Raw genomic sequence first — 22343 nt, 5'->3', positions numbered from 1 at the left:
TATTCTTTGGCTTTACTGCTAGAATGTTTTTTTTATCCGGTTCTTAAAAGTACGGTTAAAAAAACAATTATATTTTTATTTTACTGCTTAGATTTAGTGTTATAGCATTTAAAAGAATCTCTCATGGAAGCATATTTTTTTCTCTCTTTATGTTAAACCAAAATAGAAAACAGCACAAAGTCATTCAGAGAGAGGAAGGACAGAATTTGTTATAAAAAAGATTGGAATAATTTCAATGTCACAAATAATCAACAAAAAGAATTGTAAAATTATTTTTTTAAGAAGTTTAGAGTTTATAATAATGATTCCATTAAAAATTATAATATTTTTAAGAGGAAAAGTTTGACTATTGTAAATATATACTGTATATTTATCCTTATGCACAATTTTTACCAATCAAATATTTAAAGATATACATTTTTTGTAGATTTCCAACAGTGGCTGCCAGAGGAAGAAAATAATACCAATGTTAAATTTTTTGTAAACTCGAAAAAGAAAAATGAAAACCATGTTTACACATCTTTCTGGTGTAACCGTAGTGGTTCCTACAGACCAAAAGTTGAATCGCGTAAAAGGCAACTAAAGGCCCAAGGAACTATGAAGATGGGATTTCACTGTACAGCTGCAATTTTTGTGAAAGATTTTGATTCTCATGTTGAAGTTTCCTATTACAAGAGACATTATAAACATGAGCAGTCATTATGCCATGTGCCTTTGCCTGAAGTTGAGAAAGAGTTAATAGCAGGTAAAGTTATTTTTAGAATAACATTTAATAAGTAAAATAATATTGCTGGAAATAAAAAGAATGCATTTTTTTTATAACCTTTATATTGCAATTTTTAGTAGTATCGTAGAATTTAAGGTTGAGAATAAGAATCTACTCTTAGTTGCGGGTTGAGTGATTTGCAAGTAGTCTATTTTAAATATTATTTAATAAATATGTCCTTTAGGAAATAAACCATTAAATCTACTTTTAGATATATTGAAATTTAATTGAAAATTCTTTAATCTTTTTAACTCCAATGGGTATTTACATTCCAGAGATTAGACTTCATTCTCTATTGTGTAAATAAATTCTACTTATACATGGGTTATTATAGAAAGAATTGTTTTGACATGATTAAAAATTTAATTAATCATAATTCCTTAAATTAACAAATTTCACATTAAATTGATATCTCATTTTGAAATAAATATATGCATCTGGTATACAAAACTAATATTATTTTAACACAGCTTCTTTATTGCTCTATGCTTGTACTCACCAAACTAGATGGTGAAAATGGTTGTTAATCTTTAAAATGTTGCTAAAATTTTTATGCCTAAAGACCTTTTTTTAAATGTATTTCAGGTAAACTTCTTCAAGGTGTTGCTGAAAAAAATATCTTGCAAGATATTCGGCAGTCCTTGGATACGTCATTTGGAAGAAAACACCTTACTACCAGGAAAGATCTGCAAAACATCAAGAGAGATTTCGGGATTATGCTTCCTAGTAGAGGATCCATTATTCAAGATGACGAGATGAATGTCTGTGCTTGGGTCGATAAAATGAAGATCGAGAAGGATAATCCTGTTCTCTTCTATAAAAGACAGGATGATGCTCACCCTACAATTCAAAATAAAGACTTTATGCTAGTTCTCATGACACATTTTCAAAAATCTATATTTTATCGTTTAGGAGCAGATCGAATCTGTGTTGACTCAACTCACAGTATTTCAAATTACAACTTTGAATTGGTTACTGTGCTTGTGATTGATGAATACGAGGAAGGTATTCCTGTTGCCTTTTGTATTTCATCTTCAGTAAACACTGTAATTTTAACCCACTTTTTTCAATGTATTAAGACAACAATGTCTACCAGCATCATTCCAAAATTTTTTATGAGTGATGATGCTGTTATGTTTAAAAATGCTTGGGTTAGTGTGTTTGTTCCATGTGATCATTATTTATTATGTGCTTGGCATGTAGATCGAGCATGGAGGAAAAAATTAAATTCTGTAAAAAAGGAAATACGGGAAGATATATATAAAACTTTAAAGACTCTAATGTATGCATTGGATGAAAATAATTTTAAAAATATGCTTAGCAGCTTTTGCGAGATGCTAAATGAAGATATCAATACAAAAGAATTCTATGAGTATTTTTTTAATAATTATCATTCAAGATGCGAGATGTGGGCATATTGTTTTAGAAAAGGAGCTAAAATTAATACTAATATGCATATTGAAAATTTTCATAGAAGTTTAAAACATATTTATTTAGAAGGGAAAAAGACAAAAAAGAGTCGATAAAGTTATTTTTGAATTAATTAGATTAGTAAATGATAAAAATTTTCATTATTACATTAAAACTCAAAAGGGTAAAATCACTAAAAAGGCAACACAAAATTTTAAAAGGCACAGGGATGGTAAAAATTTACAAGCAACTTTCGAGCAAATTAAAGAAAATGAGTGGAAAGTTATTTCATGTAAAAACGTATATAATGTAATAAAAGTTCATTCTTGCAATGACACTTGTATAATTGCTTGCAGAAATTGGTTGGTTGGTTGGTTGTTTAGGTTTTATGGCGCAAAAGCCATATCTGGCCATGCTGCGCCAATCAAATGGTAAGAAGCATTTCAAAGATATTTAAAGAGGTTATTCCGATTAAAAAAACTAGGCAAGGTTAAAAATTCCAATCGCAAGCCGATGCATTAAAACGGTATTTAAAAACCATCCATGAAAAAAGTAAAAGTTCATAAATTACTGACACACGAAAAAGATTCCAAATTGGACAAAACTTAAATAAAATGCATCAAACCAATGGTCTGCAGAAATTTAAAAATGTTAGAGTGAGGTTTCTCACCCAGTAGTTCAAGAATGTCTATAGACACTGTATTAAAAAATCGTAACCGTTGATTATTAAAAGCAGGACAATCGATTAAAACATGACGTACACTTAAAACTGTATGGCATGTCGTGCATTTTGGACATGGTTCACCAAATAAAAGGTGTTTATGGCTGAATCGTGTATGACCAATGCGGAGCCGAACCAATTTTACATCAAGCCCACGCACTGGAATGGTAGGCCATAAGCAAATCATTGGTTGGAGAGAATGCAGCTTATTAGAAATCTGCTGATCCCAAGATCGTTGCCACAACATGTGAACGTGCCGAGCAAAACATGTCTTTGCATCGCCATGCGGAAGCGCTCGCTCATGAAAAGTGCTTGAGGATTTTGCTGCAGCATCTGCCATTTCATTTCCAGGTATTCCGACATGGCTCGGAACCCAGCAGAATAGAATTTCGAACCCTTTGTTTTCAAGGGATTGAAGAAAAACCAGGATTTCCAAAGCAACCGGATGCATTAAATAACTGAAATTGGAAAGAGATTCCAAAGCACTCTTGCTGTCAGTGTAGATGCAAAAGGTGCGTGTACAAGAAGTTGAAATCACTTCAAGGGCATGTGTTATTGCAACCAATTCAGCAGTCAAAACAGAGAATGATGTGGGCAAACTGTAGCTATATGTCTGAGTAGGTAAAACAACACCACTACCGACATGACTATTAGATTTTGACCCATCAGTGAATACTTCTGTGTACGAATAATACTGGCTGCGATGATCTTGAAAGAGCTTCTGAAAGATAATAGGTGCTGTTGTGGATTTGTCAAATCCCGTAAACGGGTTCAAGAATGAGAAATTTGGAGTATCCCAAGGTGGGAAAGAAAAGTAATTAATAGGTTGAATTGTAGTCTCATGGAGTCCCGAATCAATCAGCAGAATTTTTACTCTCTCACAATAGGGAAGAATGTGAGACTGGCGTGCATCGTATAGTCTACGAAGACCAACTGGTAGAGACAACTGCCTAACAGGGTGTTTCGGAATCGACTGCACTCGGAAATAATATTGTGCAATTAATTTCCGACGTCGCAGATCTAGAGGCATTTGATTGCAGATGACATATAAGCTTTCTACAGGTGATGTGCGGAAAGCACCAGAGCAAATTCTCAGGACAGAATGATGCACCGTATCAAGCCTGCGCAAAACAGAAGGGCGTGCAGAACCATATATCATGCAACCGTAATCTATACGGGATAAAATAACGGCTTGGTATATTCGGAGAAGGGATGGGCGATCGGCTCCCCATGAAGTATTTGACAGCACTTTTAGGATATTAAGAGATTTCTCACACTTCTTTCGCAGATATAGAATATGCGGAAGGAAAGTCTTTTGTCAAAAAGGAGTCTTTTGTCAAAAATCACTCCCAAGAATCGCACGTCATCCTCAACAGGAATGGCGTTTCCTTGAATGTTAATTATAGGATCTGGGTGCATGTTTCGCTTCCGGCAGAAATGTACGCAACGACTCTTTTCTGGAGAAAGAGTGTGCCCATTTCTTTCACACCAGGAAACTAGTTTGTTCACTGCATTCGGCAGTTGCCTTTCAATCAAGTGCATATTACAGCCTTGAGCAGAAATCTGCAAATCGTCAACATATAGTGTCCCTTGAACAGATGGTGGAAGTTGTTGTAGAATTTCGCTAAAATGAGTTATAAAAAGCGTAACACTGAGGACACTTCCTTGTGGAACACCCTCAGCTTGGATAAAAGTATCGGAATAAAAATTACCGACACGTACACGAAATATCCGAGTAGTCAAAAAATTTTGAATAAAAACAGGGAGGTTTCCTCTAAAATCCAAATTTAAAAGTGTTTGAAGAATACCGTAACGCCACGTACGATCGTAAGCCTTTTCAATATCGAAGAAGATGGAAACAAGATGATTCCTGCGAACAAAGGCATTACGAATTTGTGTCTCCAGAAGAACTATGTTATCAAATGTTGAGCGTCCTCGTCGGAAGCCACTCTGCAACGGTGAGATGTATCCATGTTTCTCCAACTCAAACACTAAGCGGGCATTGACCATACGCTCGAGAGTTTTGCACATACAACTCGTCAAAGCGATTGGCCTGTAGTTCAAAGGGCTGGCAGGATCCTTTCCCGGCTTAAGGATTGGAATCACTATTGCCTCTTGCCATTGTTTAGGGAATTTATGCTCATACAAGATTCGATTAAAAAGTTTTAACAAATTGGACAGCGACACCTCATCTAAATGGCGAAGCATACTGTAAGTGATTCCATCAGGACCAGGGCTAGTTTCATGTGCTTGACGCAAGGCGTTCTTCAGCTCAAACAGATTAAAAGCGTTATTGTACGCAAGAGATTTACGTGCAGTAAAATTTAAATTAATTCCTTCCACTCGCTTTTTGTTCACTTGAAATTTAGGACTGTATGAATTAATAGCCGAAATTTTTTCAAATGCTCGCCCGAGAACATTGGCAACTTCTACAGGTGAGGAATAAATTACATTTCCCGATTTCAACACAGGAAATGAAAATTCCGGATATATTCCATTAGCTGCCTTCACTTTCCTCCATAGTAGTTTGCTAGAGGTAGAGTAAGTGATGGAGGAGACGTATTTAAGCCAGGATTTCCTCTGGCTACGCCGTCGAATGCAGCGAGCATAAGCTTTGGCTCGCTTAAATGCAACAAGATTTTCTGTTGTTGGGTATCTGCGAAATTTGTTCCAAAGCTGTTTTTGTTTCTTATAACTGTCGTAACAAGCCTTGTTCCACCACGGTCTGCGGAATTTCCGTAGACGGGGTGAGCTTTTGGGGATACATTTATTTGCAGCTTTCATAATGCAATCGTGGACTATCTGTACTGCTGACGAGATATCTGCTGTGTTAATCATATTTTCAGTAATTTTAGCCAGTTGTGAAAAATCAGTCCAATTCGCATGTTGGAATAGGAAGCGAGGTCGACCTTGAGTCGTACCACCACAATCAGCATGAGATACTATTACAGGAAAATGATCACTCTCGTGTAAATCGTTTCCAACTGTAAAATTTAGCAACGGAAAAAGCATTGGTGAACATATGGCGAGATCTAAACTGTGAAAGGTACGCGAGGGTTCGTGGAAGTACGTTTTCTCTTCATTATTTAGCAGACAGAGAGCATTATTAGTGATGAACTGCTCAATCTGTCGTCCACGAGAATTTGTGCTATGCGAACCCCACAACGTACTATGGCCATTGAAATCACCAAGTAAAATAAATGGTGCTGGAAGTTGCGCTACTAAACTATCAAGGTCTTTTTGACTGATTGAATCATTAGGCGGTAAATAAACACAACAGACTGTAATTAATGTTCGTACATGTACTTGAACCGCCACAGCCTGCAAATTAGTATGAAATGAGAGAGGTGTGCTGGGATAAGAATTGGAGGTCAGAATGCAAACGCCTCCAGAATTATGCGAATTACTGTCCGAATCTTTCCGAACAGTATTATAACCCCGCAATTTAAGAGGCATGTTTGATTTCAAGAAAGTTTCTTGAAGACAGAAGCAAGCTGGATGAAAATCGTTAAGGATGGTCCTAATTTCATTTAGCTTGGATCGAGTGCCACGACAGTTCCAAGAAAGGAAATGACCCATCAAGAAAATGTTGCATGAGAGGTATTAGGGACATTAGTTAGAGTTGTCGATAAATCGCAACTCATTTGGATTTCATCCTCCTCTTCGGATGGATGTAGTGCGATAAGTTCGGGACTTTTGGGCACGCCACTGAAAATGGACGATAGATCCTTTTGGACTATACCCTGACTCGCAAGTCCCAGAGCGACAGAGTTATGTAAACTTGACGCTTTTATCTTTTGAGAAAGCTGTTTTTCGGAAACACCACGTTTCGAAAGCTTAAGTTTTAGCGATTTATTCGATTTTCGTTTGCGTTGAACTATCTCAGGTTTCCCAGTTTCAGGAGCACTAGTTACGGACTTTTCAGTATCTGAATCTGATTTCACAGGCGGTTTACTTTCACTGATATTTTTAACACAATTAGTGCAAGAGCAATTTGCACAAAACTGTTTTTGCAAAACGGAAGCATAAGTTACACCAGGTGTCGGTGTCTGGACATTAACTTTACACCTAGCTTCAGAGTATGAGATATTTTCTTTATGCTTAACTGTTAGAATCTGTTTCTCCATCAACCATCGTGGACAAGATCTAGAAAATGAAGTGTGGTTGCCATTGCAACTCACACATTTTTCTTCAGCAGAACACTGCTGACTTTCGTGGCCTTTTACTGCACACCGGGCGCAAGTGAGAGTCCCGCGGCAGTTGGATTTCGAGTGTCCAAATCGTTGGCACTGAAAGCACCGGAGAGGATTCGGTATGTAAGGCCTCACTGCTAGTCTCATATAGCCCACTTTTACCCGTTCTGGCAATTTAGGTCTATTAAATGTCAAAATAAAGTGTTTTGTAGGAAGAAGTTGTCCATCCCGCCGAATTGTTATCCGGCGCACATGCGTCACTCCTTCGGGTTTCAATTCTGCTGTAATTTTATCCAAGGTATCGTTGAATAGCTCGCCACAGGTTATAACGCCTTTTGAAGAATTAAGCGTCCTATGAGCGCTTACACTAACAGTTATAGATGCTAATGCCTTCAGTTTAATTATTTGCTGAGATTGTTTGCGACTACCGACTTCTACAAGTAAGTCGCCAGAGCGAAGTTTCCGAGTTGATACAACTTCTCCAACTGCTCCTGTCATTGCTTTTTCTACTAGAAATGGTGAGACACTATTAAATGATTCATTGTTTTCTGAAATGCGTTTGATAACAAAGAATTTGTCAAAGGGTTTTTCAAAAATGTTAACGTTCTTCTGTTGCCCACTGAAGGGAGCAAAGTTTTTTTTGCCCATACGATATTGATGGGGATTCAGGCCCAGCGGCATCGCCCACCACGGAGCCCTACTCGGGATGGCAGTAACTGGCTCTAGATATCCCTAGCCTCAGCACTTACCATAATGCTAACTGGTACCTATACGCTCGGAGTTACCCCCGGGGACAGTGACCACCCTTAACGCCAAGCCCAAGGAGTAACCCCTTCGCTTGATCCCTAGCAGACTAACCACTTACGTGACCATCTACAAGCCGATTGACACACCGGGGACCACAGTGCACCTCCCGTTTAATGGGTCGCCACGCACGGCCAACACGTGGGGGTTTGTGGCTGTCCATGAGAAGCAAGAAGCAAACAGAGCGGCGACAGCTTCTCATGGAGAGCTCCCTCGACTACCCTCGAGGGAAAGAAAGAAAAGGAGACAGCAGAAGATGTAGTGGAGAGTAAATCATAAAGGGAGTAAAGATCCCTGGGAACCTCGGGATTGGGACACCCGTACTCACCTATAGTAGGTGAGCCCCTGAGGGGTTGCAGAAATTGTATTTTATGTGTGAAATCATGTACTTGTCATGATTACATGATCTCTAATTTTTTATGTAAGCATATACATTACATTTCAATAAATTCTAGCCAAAACAATAACTTTTGCGGTCCACTAAATAAAAACAGTTCCACTATTTCTATTATAAATTCTGAATCTAAAATTATTACAGAAGTAGGCCCTAGTCAGTTAGAATGTAATAAGGTTACAATGGGTATAGTTTATAATAAACTGAATTCTTTAACAACAATGGATGATGTTGTGTCACATCAAATAAAAAAATCACTTAATAGCAATTAAACATTTATTAGGAGTTAATTCTGAATATTCCTTTCCTTGTCATCCTAAAATAGCTTATGAACCATCAAATAAGAAGATTCTTAAGCAAAAACGATTTTATTCGGTTAAGAAGCCTTATTCAAATAAAAAAATTAAGCTTTCTAAACCTAACTCTGCTGAAATTGAAATAAAGAAAAATGTTCTCTTAAAGAAAGAAATGTTGCACTCTAGTAACACTAATCCTGATCATTGTTATTCCAAGTAAGCAAATGTTATTCTTTTGTATCAATATGTCGTTGGCAACTTTGTATCAATATGTCTGCATGTTTATTCTTAGTTTTATGACAAGTCTGATCTCTTCTTTCTTACAATCGTATACATAAATAATAATTGTCTTCTAATGTTTTCTGTATCTTCACATGTTTATGATTGCATGTGTATCACCCTATTAGATGTGTTAGTGATTGTTAATTTTTGTACATTCCTTTTTAAATTTATATTATATAATAAAATTAATATATTTAAGTAATATTGTGTATGTATGTTTAACTTACTCCATTGTAAAATGTATGTGGATTATATTATTCGAAATTTACTTTGTATCTAATTTCTTTATTTTGTATTTGTATTTTTGTAACATAATCTCCATTATTTGCACCTTTAAATTGAAAAAAAAAATTTGTTCATTATCAAGTAATAAATTGTTTTATTTGCAATGGTACTTGTTTTCATTCCTTATTTTTCAGATTTTACATATATACAAGTATGTAATTAATTCTTAATGTAATTATCCAAGTTACAATCCTAATTTCAAGTAATACAATCACCTCCCAATTCTTCAACCCAGATCTCAAATGGCTTAAATAAGAATCTATTAAAAATATAATGTTCATAGAATGAAAGTAAAAAATATAAAGTTTTTTTATAAGAATAAAAGTAAGAAATACAGAATATGAGAAAAATATTCTATAAATACATGCATTTTTATTTCTTTCAACAATTAAGTGTATTAGATAAGAGTATGAAATTCAATCATTAGCTCTAAAATTTATATTGAACTGAAGACATATTAATTTTTAAAAGTAATGTAGCTTTAAAAAAAAAATCAAAATATAGAAAGGATTTGAGATGGAGCTTCTCCCCTTGGAATATTTGCATTCTTTAATACTATCAGCATCACTAAGAACAGTTCGTAATATTTTCTTTTCAAATATAGAAATAAAGAGTTTTTCCATGTGAAGTTATTGCCTTAAGTTCTGAACACATATGTTAAAATGAATCCAGTGAGAGTTTTGTAGATCTGAGCATTTCATTTTTATTGAAAGACAACATTTATAAACGTTTTTAATTATATAAAGCTTTATTTGATGAAATGAAAAGGTTTTGTAAGTTTTCAAATCTATGAAAATCATTCTCAGTAAAGAGAACAGTAATTCTATTTTTTTCATAAAAAATGCATATAATTTGCTTTTTTATGCTTTAATACTCAGCCCATTTAATATATGGCTATCTCAAGGACAGGGAATGTCTGAAGGCAATAAGAGTTTAGTTACAATGTCAGTGCCCTCAATATATATATGAAGAGTCAAAGGAAACAGCCTTTTTAAATTTGAATGTATTGTCTATTATGCTCTTGTAATTTATGAAGGTTTATTTATTAAGATATTAAAAGAAAAATTGTCCACTCTACTCCAAACTTGAGCTAACCCTTTTGGTAATAAAATGTAACTAGTTATGTTACTGATTTCTTTCTTAATTTAGTAACAGCAAATGATGCCCATTGCTTTAAATTTTACATCGACAATCATCAACTATGTTCATTCTATTACTACAAATTATACCTGTTATGCAACAATGTTTTTTCACAATTAAATTTTTAAAGAGTTAAAATTTCTCAAATAACAATTTTCAGGCAATTTTTTTTATTTTGGAAAGATCTGGTTGCACCTTCTGTAAGAAAAAAAATTATTCAGAAATCTTCACTACTAAAATTTAATACAATTTAGGTAATTTTTCTTATACTTTCATAATTAATATTTCATTTAAAGTATTAGTTTCACTAATTGCCATAGTCATTACATGGTTTATTCTTGGAAAATAAAAAGAATTGTACTTTAAATTGAAAATTAATATTTTTTTAATAAAATTCAGTTTTTACTTTTCACTTTTACTATTTCAATTACTTTTTTAAGCTGAAATAAAGTTAGAAACTATAGTCAACACAACAAAAAATGAAGTTCATACATCCTTAGTATTGTTAGTTTTAAATGACATATATCACTTTTAAGAGTGTAAGGAATTCCTGATTTGAAAATAAAAGAAAATTGAAAATAAGGATTCAAGAAAAATTTCAGTTAGCATATACAATTAATTATTTCATATAATACTTTCAAAAAAATATGCATGTATACTTGTAAATAAACTTAGAAACATGTAGCAGACAATGATTTCTTCTACATCAGCTTTATTATAAAATAGATGTGAGTGTAAAATTTAAATCAACTGAATTACAAAACAATATACTACAGTGTTGATTTCTATTTCCAAATTAATTTCGCCAAAGTAAGCATCTAATTGCCAAAGAGAAAGATAAATAGCCAACAGAAGATTTCCTATGATGTATAGCTTGAAGTCATGTGATCGAACGAACCAATCAGGTTTGACATGTGCACGGGTGTCTCCTGAGATTGAGGCGCCTGTCAAAGACAACGGGTTTGAATTCTATGTAATTCCTCCCAAAACAATCAGACCAGTAAAGGTGGTGATCAGTTGGTTGGTTGGTTCGTTAGGGTTTTTTGGCGCAAGAACCATACTTGATCATGCTGCGCCAAGCAAATGGTAAAATCATATACCAAACTATAAAACCAGACATGATAAAGTATAAAAGAAAAAGTTATCTACATTCAGATTCAAAAATAAATGTTCAAGTACGTACAAGGTTAAAATCTAAATGAAACAGTGGTGCAAAGAACGCATTATAATGAAGCGTTGAGGAAGTCAAGCGTGAACAAAAGTTAAAAGTATTAAATACAGGTGTAAAAGCCAATGGATTTTAAAAATTTAAAAATGTTTGGGTGGAATTTCTCACCCACCAGGTCCTGCAAAGCCAATGACGATGACTTAAAAAAGTTTAAACGAGAGGAATTAAAAGATGGGCATTCGATTAAAATATGATTAATGGTGAAATCTACACGACATGTGGGACATTTAGGTGCCGCCTCGCCAAAAATGAGATGTTTATGCGTATAGCGTGTATGTCCTATACGGAGGCGTGTCAATTTGACATCAACCTCTCGTATAGGGTGAACAGGCCACAAATCAGTCCTTGGGTTTATTGAATGCAATTTGTTGTGGATCCGCAGATCCCAAGATTCTTGCCAAGTAGCAAAAAGTCGGCATACAAATGACCTTTTAGCATCACAATATGGGAGGGCCTGAGACAGAAACATTGATGCAGATTTGGCTGCAAAATCTGCCCTTTCATTGCCCGAAATACCTGCATGACCCGGAACCCAGCAGAAAAGAATATTAAAGCCCCTGTTTTGTAATAGCTGCCAGATAGATAAAATTTGGATAGCCACTGGATACATCTGGTTATGAAAATGAGCAAGTGCCTCCAAAGCACTCATACTATCGGTGTATATGATAAAATTACGCTGAGCTGAAGGCGGAATTTCCTGAAGAGCGCAAAAAATTGCCATCAACTCAGCAGTAAAAACAGAACAACAATTGTTTAGACGATAGCTGAGTATATCAGATGGAGTCACAATGGCGCAACCAACATGTTCATTTGATTTTGAGCCATCTGTATATACTGGGATAAAAGAAGAATACTGACAGCGGTGCTCATGAAAAATCTGTTGGAAAATAATAGGACTAGTCGAAATTTTATCAAATCCCAAGAATGGGTTCAGAAAAGAAAAAGGGGGAATATCCCAAGGGGGAAAGGAATACAAATCAAGAGATTTAATGGTAACATTATAAAGATTCGAGTCATTCAGGGAAGTTTTAACTCTCTCTAAAAATGGAAGAATATTTGAGGGTCGGGAATTATAAATTCTTCTTAGACTAACAGGTATTACCGTGCTGCATATGGGATGATTTGAGACGGACTTTGCACGAAAATAATATAACGTAGACAATTTTTTACATCGCAAATAAAGTGGCAATTGGTGGCAAATAACATATAAGCTCTCAACTGGAGAAGTGCGAAAAGCTCCCGAGCAGATCCTGAGAGCAGAATGGTGTACGGTATCAAGTCGCCGCAAAACAGAAGGGCGTGCAGAACCATATACCATACACCCATAGTCTATGCGCGAAAGAATGATGGCTTGGTAGACACGGAGAAGGGAGGTTCGATCGGCACCCCAAGATGTTTTAGAAAGTACTTTCAAGATATTCAAGTTTTTCTCACACCTCTTCCTCAGTTGTAAGATATGAGGAAGGAAAGTGAGTTTACGATCGAAAACTACACCCAAAAAGCGTATTTCAGTCGCAACTGGAATTGCCATGTTTCGTATTAAGATAACAGGATCTGAATGGATATTTCTCTTCCTACAAAAATGAATACATCGACTCTTCTCGGGAGAGATAGTGTGGCCATTGTTATTACACCAATTTACCACTCTATCAACTGCATTTTGCAATTGTCTCTCAATTAAATTCATGTTGCTACCTTGGCATGAGATCTGCAAATCATCAACATAAAGTGTTCCATGAACAGATGAAGGTAAAACAGATAAAACTTTACTGAGATGAACTATAAAAAGTGTTACACTACGGACACTACCCTGAGGGACACCCTCAGTTTGTATAAAATGATTTGAATAAAAATTACCGAATCGAACACGAAATGTACGAAGTGATAAAAAGTTTTGTATAAATACGGGCATGTTTCCTCTAAAACCAAATTCAAAAAGTGTGGATAATATACCATAGCGCCATGCACGGTCGTAGGCTTTCTCAATGTCAAAGAATATGGAGACCAGGTGATTCCTCCTAACAAAGGTATTGCGTATTTCTGTTTCAAGTAAAATGAGGTTATCAAAGGTCGATCTGCCTCTGCGGAAACCGCTTTGCATAGGGGAGATGCAACCCTGTTTCTCCAGTTCATAAATTAAACGAGCATTCACCATACGTTCTAATGTTTTGCACAGGCAGCTCGTAAGAGCGATTGGTCGATAGCTCAGAGGGTTCGATGGATCTTTATCGGGTTTTAAGATTGGAATCACAATTGCTTCCTGCCATTGTGAAGGATATTTTTGCTCATTCCAAATTCTGTTGAATAAAAGTAACAGATTGGAAAGAGAAGTGGTGTTCAAATGGCGAAGCATATTATAGGTGATTCCATCTGGCCCTGGGCTGGTATCATGGGCTTGACATAAAGCCATTTCCAGTTCCGACATCTTGAATTCACAATTGTATGTAAAGTTTCTTCTAGTATTGAAATGCAAATGCAACCGCTCCGCGCTATTCCTAATTGCCAGGAAATCAGGATTATAGGAATCAATTGCGGAGACTTGTGCAAATGCTTGGCCGAGAATGTTGACAATCTCTAATGGGTCGGAATGCATCACAGTTCCCGTTTTTAAAACAGGAAAGGATGACTCATTATAGATCCCATTAGCAGCCTTTACCTTTCTCCATAGGGTTCGACTGGAAATATGTGATGTTATAGATGACACAAATGATATCCAGGAATTCCTCTGACTTTGACGCCGAATGCGACGAGCAAGTGCTTTGGCTCTTTTGAAAGCAACAAGATTTTCTGTTGTTGGGTACCTTCTAAATTTATTCCACAGTTTTTTCTGTTGCTTATAACTGTCACGACAGGCTCCGTTCCACCACGGTCTTCGAAATTTTCGTAGACGTGGGGATGATTTTGGAATAGTGTTGTTAGCGGCGTTCATTATGGTATCAACGACATTTTGTACCGCATCCGTGATGTTTGATGTATTGACCATATCCCGAGTGATTTCTGCCAAATGTGAAAAACCTTTCCAGTCTGCCCGCTGGAATAGGAAACGCGGAGGACAGTTAGTCGCACCGCCGCTTTCAGCATGGGAGACAATAACAGGAAAGTGATCGCTGTTATACAAATTTTTGCTAACTGCAAATGTCAGTAATGGCAAGAGTTCAGGTGAGCATATGGCCAGATCAAGAGTATGGAAATTATGTGTGGGTTCGTGGAAGTAGGTTTTCTCATCGTTGTTCAGTAAACAGAGACAGTTATTGGCAATAAACTGCTCGATCTGTCTTCCACGAGAGTTTGTATTATCCGAACCCCACAAAGTACTATGTCCATTGAAGTCGCCAAGTATGATAAATGGTTTAGGAAGCTGGTACACTAAGTTGTCAAGATCTTGTTGACGTATGATATCATGAGGTGGCAAATAAATACTGCAGACTGTGACCAATTTTCTAGTGTGAACTTGCACAGCCACAGCCTGTAGTGAAGTGTGTAAAGTTAGTGGTGTGCTTGGATATAAATTCGAAGTAAAGATACAGACTCCTCCAGAACTGTGATGTCCAGTGTCTGCATCTTTTCTAACACAGTTAAAGCCACGCAATTTTATGTGAATGCTGGGTGTCAAGAAAGTTTCTTGAACACCGAAACAGACTGGATGAAATTTGCTAATAATCGACTTGATATCACACAGTTTGGATCTTATGCCGCGACAGTTCCATGAAAGGAAGGTACCCATTAAGAAAGAGGTTTTGAAGATGAAGTTTTAGAATTATTTGATTGAGTTGCCTCATATTCGCAACTCATTTGCAAGTCATCCTCATCATCAGAAGGGTGTAGTTTAATATCAGGGCTATTTGGCATGCCGAATACGGACGTTAAGTCCTTATGGACAATACCTTGCGTCGCAAGCCCAAAAGCGACGGAATTTTTCAATGTCGATTTTTTCAGTTTTTGAGGAACATCTTGTAATGAGAGGCCACGTTTTGCAAGCTTCAATGTCAGCGATTTTTGAGTTTTTTTCTTTGATTTCTTTTTGAAAACTGTAGGAGTTTCAGGGGTAATACTGATGGAGTTTTCTGTATCTGAAGAAGAAACTTTTCTTAGTTGTTTGGATGTGGTAACGTTTTTAATACAGTTTGTGCAAGAGCAGTTTGCACAAAATGACCTTTTTATAACAGAAGCATATGTTATGCCAGGAGTAGGAGTTTGAGCTACAATCCTACGCCTAGCTTCAGGATAAGATAGATTTTCTTTGATTTTCAGAGTTATAATCTGTTTTTCAAGCTGCCATCGCGAGCAGGATCGAGAGTAGGACGTGTGATCGCCACCGCAGTTCACGCACTTTTCTGTTGCGGCACACTGCTGGCTGTCATGACCTTTTTCTGCGCATCGGGCACAAGTGAGTGTCCCGCGGCAGTTTGTCTTTGAATGACCAAAGCGCTGGCAGTTAAAGCATCTAAGAGGGTTCGGGATGTATGGTCTTACTGGTAATTTGATGTAGCCTGCATAGATATGTTCTGGTAGTTTTGGAGATTTAAATGTTAGGATGTGGTGTTTTGTTTCTATGATTTCTCCGTCACGCCTGATGGTAATTCGGTGGACATGAACAACTCCTTGTGATTTTAGCTCATCTGTTATGTAGTCAACAGAGAGATTTAGAATTTCTCCACAAGTGATAACACCTTTAGAGGTATTTAATGAAGCATGAGGGCTGACACTGATTGGGATAGTTGCAAGAGCTTTCAATTTTTGTATGATCTGGGCTTGCTTTCGAGAATTGACCTCTACTAACAAGTCACCAGATCGCATCTTTTTAATTGATGTTACTTCACCGACAGTTGCAGTGATGGCCTTCTGCACCAAGAATGGCGATACTGTTTCAAAAGTTTCGTTTTTATCAGACAAACGTTTGACTATGAAAAAACTATTAAAATGGTACTCAAAATTAGAAGTATTTGGAACAATGCGACGCCCACTAAAGGGACCCTTTTTGGGAGGAGCCATGCGATATTGAGAGAAATTCAGGCCCGACGGCACCGCCCACCACGGAGCCCAACAAGGGAAGGCAGCCACCGGCTCTGGCCATTTCCAGCCTCGGCACTTACCTTGGTGCTAGCCGGAACCTATACACTGGGAGTTACCCCCGGGGACAGTGACCACCCTTAACGCCAAGCCCAAGGAGTAACCCCTTCGCTTGATCCCTAGCAGACTAGCCACTCAGGTGACTAGCTACCAGCCGATTGATGCACAGGGGACCACAGTACACCACCCGTCTGTCAAATGGGTTGCCACGCACGGCCAACACGTGTGACTTTGGCTGTCCATGAGAAGCAAGAAGCAAACAGAGCGGCGACAGCTTTTCATGGAGAGCCCCCTCGCTTGCCGTCGAGGGAAGGAAAAACACAGCAGAAAGCAGAAGACGTAGGGGAGTAGAAACATAAAGGGAGTAAAGATCCCTGGGTACCTCGGGATTGGGACACCCGTACTCACCTATAGTAGGTGAGCCCCTGAGGGGAGGTGGTGATCAGAGGGCTCCAAGTAGAACATATGACTGATGTTATAGAATAACATCTAAATAATTTAGGGTTCTCAGTCAATAAAGTAATCCAGATGACTCAGGCAAAAACCCGGATTTCCCTGCCACTCTACCTGGTAGAACTGAACAGAACGCCGAACGCCAAAGAAATTTACAAACTTGATAAATTTCGGCATCTAAAGGTAACAGTTGAGGAGTATAGGAGCAGGAACTCGGAAGCACAATGCTACAGATGCAACGAATTCGGCCACAGAGCCATCAACTGCAACTTAAAACCCAGATGTATAAAATGCGAACAGGAACATGAAACAAAAAACTGTCCCAAAGAAAGGAACGTGAAGCTAATCCATTCTGCATCAACTGCAAAAAATTCGGCCACGTAGCTGCCTATCGAGGATGCGAGAAATTCCACCCCAACGTATAAACAACAATAATTTTAATTCTAACCAGGCTAAAATAAAACCAAATCTCAGCTATGCTCAACTTTTTCAAAGCAAGACAGTGCAACAGATGGCGCCACAAGTGGCTACCCCGAGTGCATCTGCACAGATCCTTACAAACCATGAGCAGATGATCAATACCACAGAAATCACGGCTATGTTCGAAATAATTGCACAAATTAAAGAAATTTTCAGGCACATACCAGATCTCATTAATATGGCGCAAGACCTGAAAAGAGCTACGACAATAGCTGACAAAATACAAATTCTAATGAGAGCATTCTTCACTCTAGATGGCGCCACCTCTGATTAAATTGTTCACGGCTGGTTGTCTTAAAATTATTTACTGGAACGCAAACGGGATCAGGTGAAAATTAAATGAGCTAAAACTGTTTATCAATAAGCATAAACCCGATATCTTATTATTACAAGAGACACACCTGAGACCCGGTTAGAAAATATATATTGCAAATTGCACAGGATACTATAGCTATAAAGTGAATCAGGACGAAAACAGACCTAGTGGAGGAACGGCCGTATTAATTAAAAACCACATCCCTCATCATGAAATAAAACACCCCACCCTACAACAAGTAGAAGCCACAATAGTTAAGATTACTTTTAAAAATCATGACCCCATTACTATCACATCACTTTATGTCCCTCCAAATTCAGACTATAATTTATTTCTATTCGATATTGAAAACATTATACAATTAAGCTTAAACAATATTATCTGTGGAGATTTCAACGCCCACCACACCTCCCAGAATTGCCAACTTAATACACCCAGAGGCAACAATCTCAGACATTTCGTGGATAACGCAGGGCTAGAAATATTGTTCCTAAATGAACCAACACGTTTTGGCACGCACTCTGCATCCACCATAGACATTACACTAATTACACTTTTTATTCCCATATCAAATAAAATCCTTACCCGAAATGAGCTCTGACCATAACCCGGTCGCTCTTAACTTCTATTTTAAATACACTTTACCAGAACAAAACACCAAATCTAAAACAAACTGGAAAAACTTTAAAAATGAACTAACCAGGACATTATTTAATATTAAAAACTTAGACACCCCCACAGGCATTGACAAACTCACCGAGGAAATTGAATATAAAATCCAAACGGCAAGATCTAATAACTCCACCCCTGTCATCTTAAAACAACCTTACTTTGACCCACAAATTAAAAAACTTAATCAAGAAAGAAATAAAGTAAGAAAAGCATACCAACTAAATAGAAGCCCATTTTTAAAAACACAATTAAATAGACTGAATAAACTGATAAACAAACTGGATGAAAAATTAAAGGAGAATGAATTGTCTAACAAGCTGGCAAATTTAAATAATGAAAACGGAGATATTTTGGATTTTGTGAAACCATTTAAAAAGAAAAGGTACAACATTCCGACCCTTAATGGTCCGGCCCGTATAACGCAAACCGACCTTGAGAAAGCAGACTGCTTGGCTGAAAGTCTTGAGACCCAGTTTAAAAATAACAATTTAACTCACAAGGAAACAGAAACCAAGGTCGAGGAAGCTCTTAACAACTTTCACAACACAAAGATGGCGCCCCTAGCAAATACAAAAACAGATCTTGAAACTATCTTACCATCTTAAGTTATTAAAGAAATTAAAAACCTGAATAATAACAAAGCCCCGGGATATGATAACATCACAAATAAAACCGTGAAAAAACTCCTCCTTAACGTTATCTTAATTTTCACGCTGCTTATTCAAAAAATCTTGGAAGTAGGTCACTTCCCAACACGGTGGAAGACAGCAACGGTGGTTCCAATCTTTAAGCCAGGAAAGGACCCACAAATCCTTCTAGGTACAAACCTATCTCATTATTATCAACGTTAAGCAAAATTGCTGAAAGTATCATACTCAAACGATTAAACAAACATCTAGTGGAATACAACACATTGTGTCCTGAACAATTCGGGTTCAGATCGAACTTATCTACGACACATCAACTCGTCAGAGTATCCGAATACATCACTGAAGGATTTGCTAACAAGCAGAAATCAGGAGCTATCTTCCTCGACATCCAGAAAGCGTTCGATCGTATGTGGATTAATGGTCTTATTTTTAAGCTAATTGAGAATCAGATTCCAGGCTATCTGATTCGTATCTTAGAATCCTACCTCACCGATCGTTCCTTTAAAGTCAGGGTAAAACGAGAACTATCGGATACAAAAATCATTAGAGCAGGTGTTCCACAAGGCTCAAATTTGGGCCCTGTACTCTTCTCAATTTTTATTAATGACATGCCCAAGCAATTTAACACAATGTTATGCTTGTACGCAGATGACACAGCAATACTGGCGAAGAACAAAAATCCTAAGTATGTGCACGTTGCACTTAACAGACATCTACACAAACTGGAGGGCTGGTTTCAGAAATGGAAAATAGAAATCAATGCCTCCAAAACGGAAGCTCTAATGTTTCACATGTCCCAAAAATAACCGGATTTTCCAAAATTATTTATTAAAAATAGCCCCATCCCGTGGTCTCAGGAAGCTAAATATTTAGGTGTAATCTTAAACAGAAAGCTAACATGGAAAAAAAAAAACATTTTAATTACGTCAGGGACAAGTTCCGAGCTCAGTCGCGTAAATTTTCCCCCCTAATAGGCCGGAACTCAAAAATGCATAGGGATACGAAAATGCTTATCTTTACAGCCTATTTGAGTCCAGTACTCACTTATGCATGCCCGGTTTGGGGTCATGCCGCAAAATCCAACTTAAAAATCATTCAACAACAACATAATCAAATTATCAGAACAATATGTAAAGCTATTAGCTTCATGAGAACTGTTGGTATCTGCAACGGAATAAAATATAAAACTTTCACTGAAACCATTAAACAACTGGGAAATTTTCAAAATTTGCTTACATTTTCTGCCCCTGGGTAAAAAAGAGAAAATTACAACATAAATTAATATTTAAAGTTTAACTTGAGCAATGTATTGCATGAAAAAGGTTGTACTAAATATTTCTAGCATTAAAATTTCAGTAAATAAATATAAACTTTTTATATATAAAATTTAAAAAAATAAGAGTAATGTCAAAACTACTTGACCCCCTCAAAATTTATGTAAATTAACTTTATTTTTTGTTACGTAATTTAACTTTTAAAAATAAAAAAGCTTTATAGTTTTACATACGAATTATTTATGTGTTATATTCATGGTAAAAATTAGTTACAGATTTTTTTTCTTTTTTTTTCTTTAGAAAATAAATAAAATTAGTTTGTCTCCAACTTTGTGTCAAGTCTGTTACCATATGAATATTTTAGCCAAAATAAGTTTTTTATTTTGCCAACAAATGGCAGCATCTATTCAATTATATTGCTTAACTAATCAAGCAACTATTTCAGGCCATTTTGTTTTCTTTAGTTCAAAAGCATTGCAGTAGTGACCAGAAGATTTCTTCAAGGTTGGTATTTTTTTTTCTATGTCAAGTCTGTTACCCTAATTTTAATATTAATATAATATTTTTTGTCTTTTTATACTTAAATTTTGTTTATTCAATAGGGTTATATGTTATTTGTATTTATTATCTAAGCTCAAATTATGCATGTTAGCCATTTTTTTTTTTTTTTTTTTTTTTTTATGTTTTGAATTGAATGTCAAATCCGTTACTTGTCAAGTCTGTTACCATCTTGTTGGTAACGGATTTGACTGAAAGTAACAGACTTGACAATACTTGATAATTGTAGGTAATAAAGTTTCCCCCCCCCATTTAGGATGGCTTTAACACCTGCTGAAAAGCAAAGGCGCTATAGAAAAAGATTAAAACAAAATACAGAAAAATATAAAGAAGTGAAAAACAAAGATAGAGAAAGGTAAATTACTTTTAATTATGATATTTGTAATCAATGGTGTTTATATTCAGGGATTGATACAATATTTTTTTTTAATTTCCTAATTTGTAATGCATTAATAGTTTGTTATTATTAGCTTCTTTTACTTTATTTATTTATTTATTTTTTAATTAAAAAAAATATCCCTGGTAAAAAATTTCTTCTGTTATCTTGATTTGTTTGTAAATTTTATATTTCAAATCTTGAGATGAAAAATTTATGAAGAATCCGTTTTCATAAAATAAAATTTTGTCAGGTTCTTTTCAGTTTTATGAAGGATTACCTGTTGTTAATTTAAATTTTATAAAGGGTAATGATTAATGATTATAAAGGACTCTTTTTATTAAATGATTTTTTGTAAAGAGGTTCCTTTTATTAAATAAAATATTTAGTTTGTATGCAAAAAATTAAAATAATTCTTTTAATTTTATAGGAAAAAAATTACTCGTAAGAAGATCAATGATTTATCAGTGAGAAGTAAGAGATATCAGAGAAAATACTGGCTTCAAAAGCAAGCTGAATGTCGCACGCCAAAAGCCCAATCCTCAACCTTGGAAACAACACCAAGACAATCAAATTTGCCAAATGAAATCATTAAATATTCTGAGAATAAAAAGAGAGGACGCAAAAAAGTTTCTAGAAATCGAAGCAAACTTTCAAAAGATAACACAAGGCTACCAGAAGGTAATGAAAATCTAAAACGTAAGGTCCAAATGTACAAGAAAAGGTGGTTAAGAAAAAATGGAATACCTAAAAATCATATACCAGAGGAGCAGTTAACTCCAAAAACAAAAACAGACGCTACCATCAAGAAACATTTTAAAGGAAAAATAACCAAAAATCATCCTGTTGCACGTCAGCTGTTGTTACATAATGTATTTCAACAAACACTGAAGGATAAATACAAAACTTTAAATAATAAGAAAAAAAGGTTATTACAAGAGATATTAGTGAATAAAATGATAAAAAAAAATATCG

The 22343-nt window shown here is 36.0% G+C and overlaps 4 protein-coding genes across 4 annotated transcripts; 1 reads left to right on the top strand and 3 right to left on the bottom strand.

The window, feature by feature from the left end:
- The first annotated feature begins 597 nt into the window (after window positions 1-597).
- LOC129956597 (uncharacterized) lies at window positions 598-2670 on the top strand. The gene is made up of 3 exons (XM_056068526.1): window positions 598-745; window positions 1352-2138; window positions 2661-2670. Exons 1-3 carry the CDS (start codon window positions 598-600, stop codon window positions 2668-2670), a joined length of 945 nt encoding a protein of 314 aa, XP_055924501.1.
- A 111-nt stretch (window positions 2671-2781) lies between these two features.
- LOC129956596 (uncharacterized) lies at window positions 2782-4056 on the bottom strand. Its single transcript, XM_056068524.1, has one exon. The coding sequence runs from the start codon at window positions 4054-4056 to the stop codon at window positions 2782-2784; it is 1275 nt and encodes a 424-aa protein (XP_055924499.1).
- Window positions 4057-6475: 2419 nt separating this feature from the next.
- Window positions 6476-7588, bottom strand: LOC129956595 (uncharacterized). The gene has a single exon (XM_056068523.1). It carries the CDS (start codon window positions 7586-7588, stop codon window positions 6476-6478), a length of 1113 nt encoding a protein of 370 aa, XP_055924498.1.
- A 3921-nt stretch (window positions 7589-11509) lies between these two features.
- On the bottom strand, window positions 11510-13424 carry LOC129957542 (uncharacterized). Its single transcript, XM_056069897.1, has one exon. The coding sequence runs from the start codon at window positions 13204-13206 to the stop codon at window positions 11563-11565; it is 1644 nt and encodes a 547-aa protein (XP_055925872.1). The 5' UTR covers window positions 13207-13424; the 3' UTR covers window positions 11510-11562.
- Between the last annotated feature and the right edge of the window lie 8919 nt (window positions 13425-22343).

Source organism: Argiope bruennichi, chromosome 11, assembly GCF_947563725.1.
Source record: "Argiope bruennichi chromosome 11, qqArgBrue1.1, whole genome shotgun sequence".
NCBI classification, from domain to species: Eukaryota; Metazoa; Arthropoda; class Arachnida; order Araneae; family Araneidae; genus Argiope; species Argiope bruennichi.
This window is presented reverse-complemented; position numbering and strand designations above follow the sequence as displayed.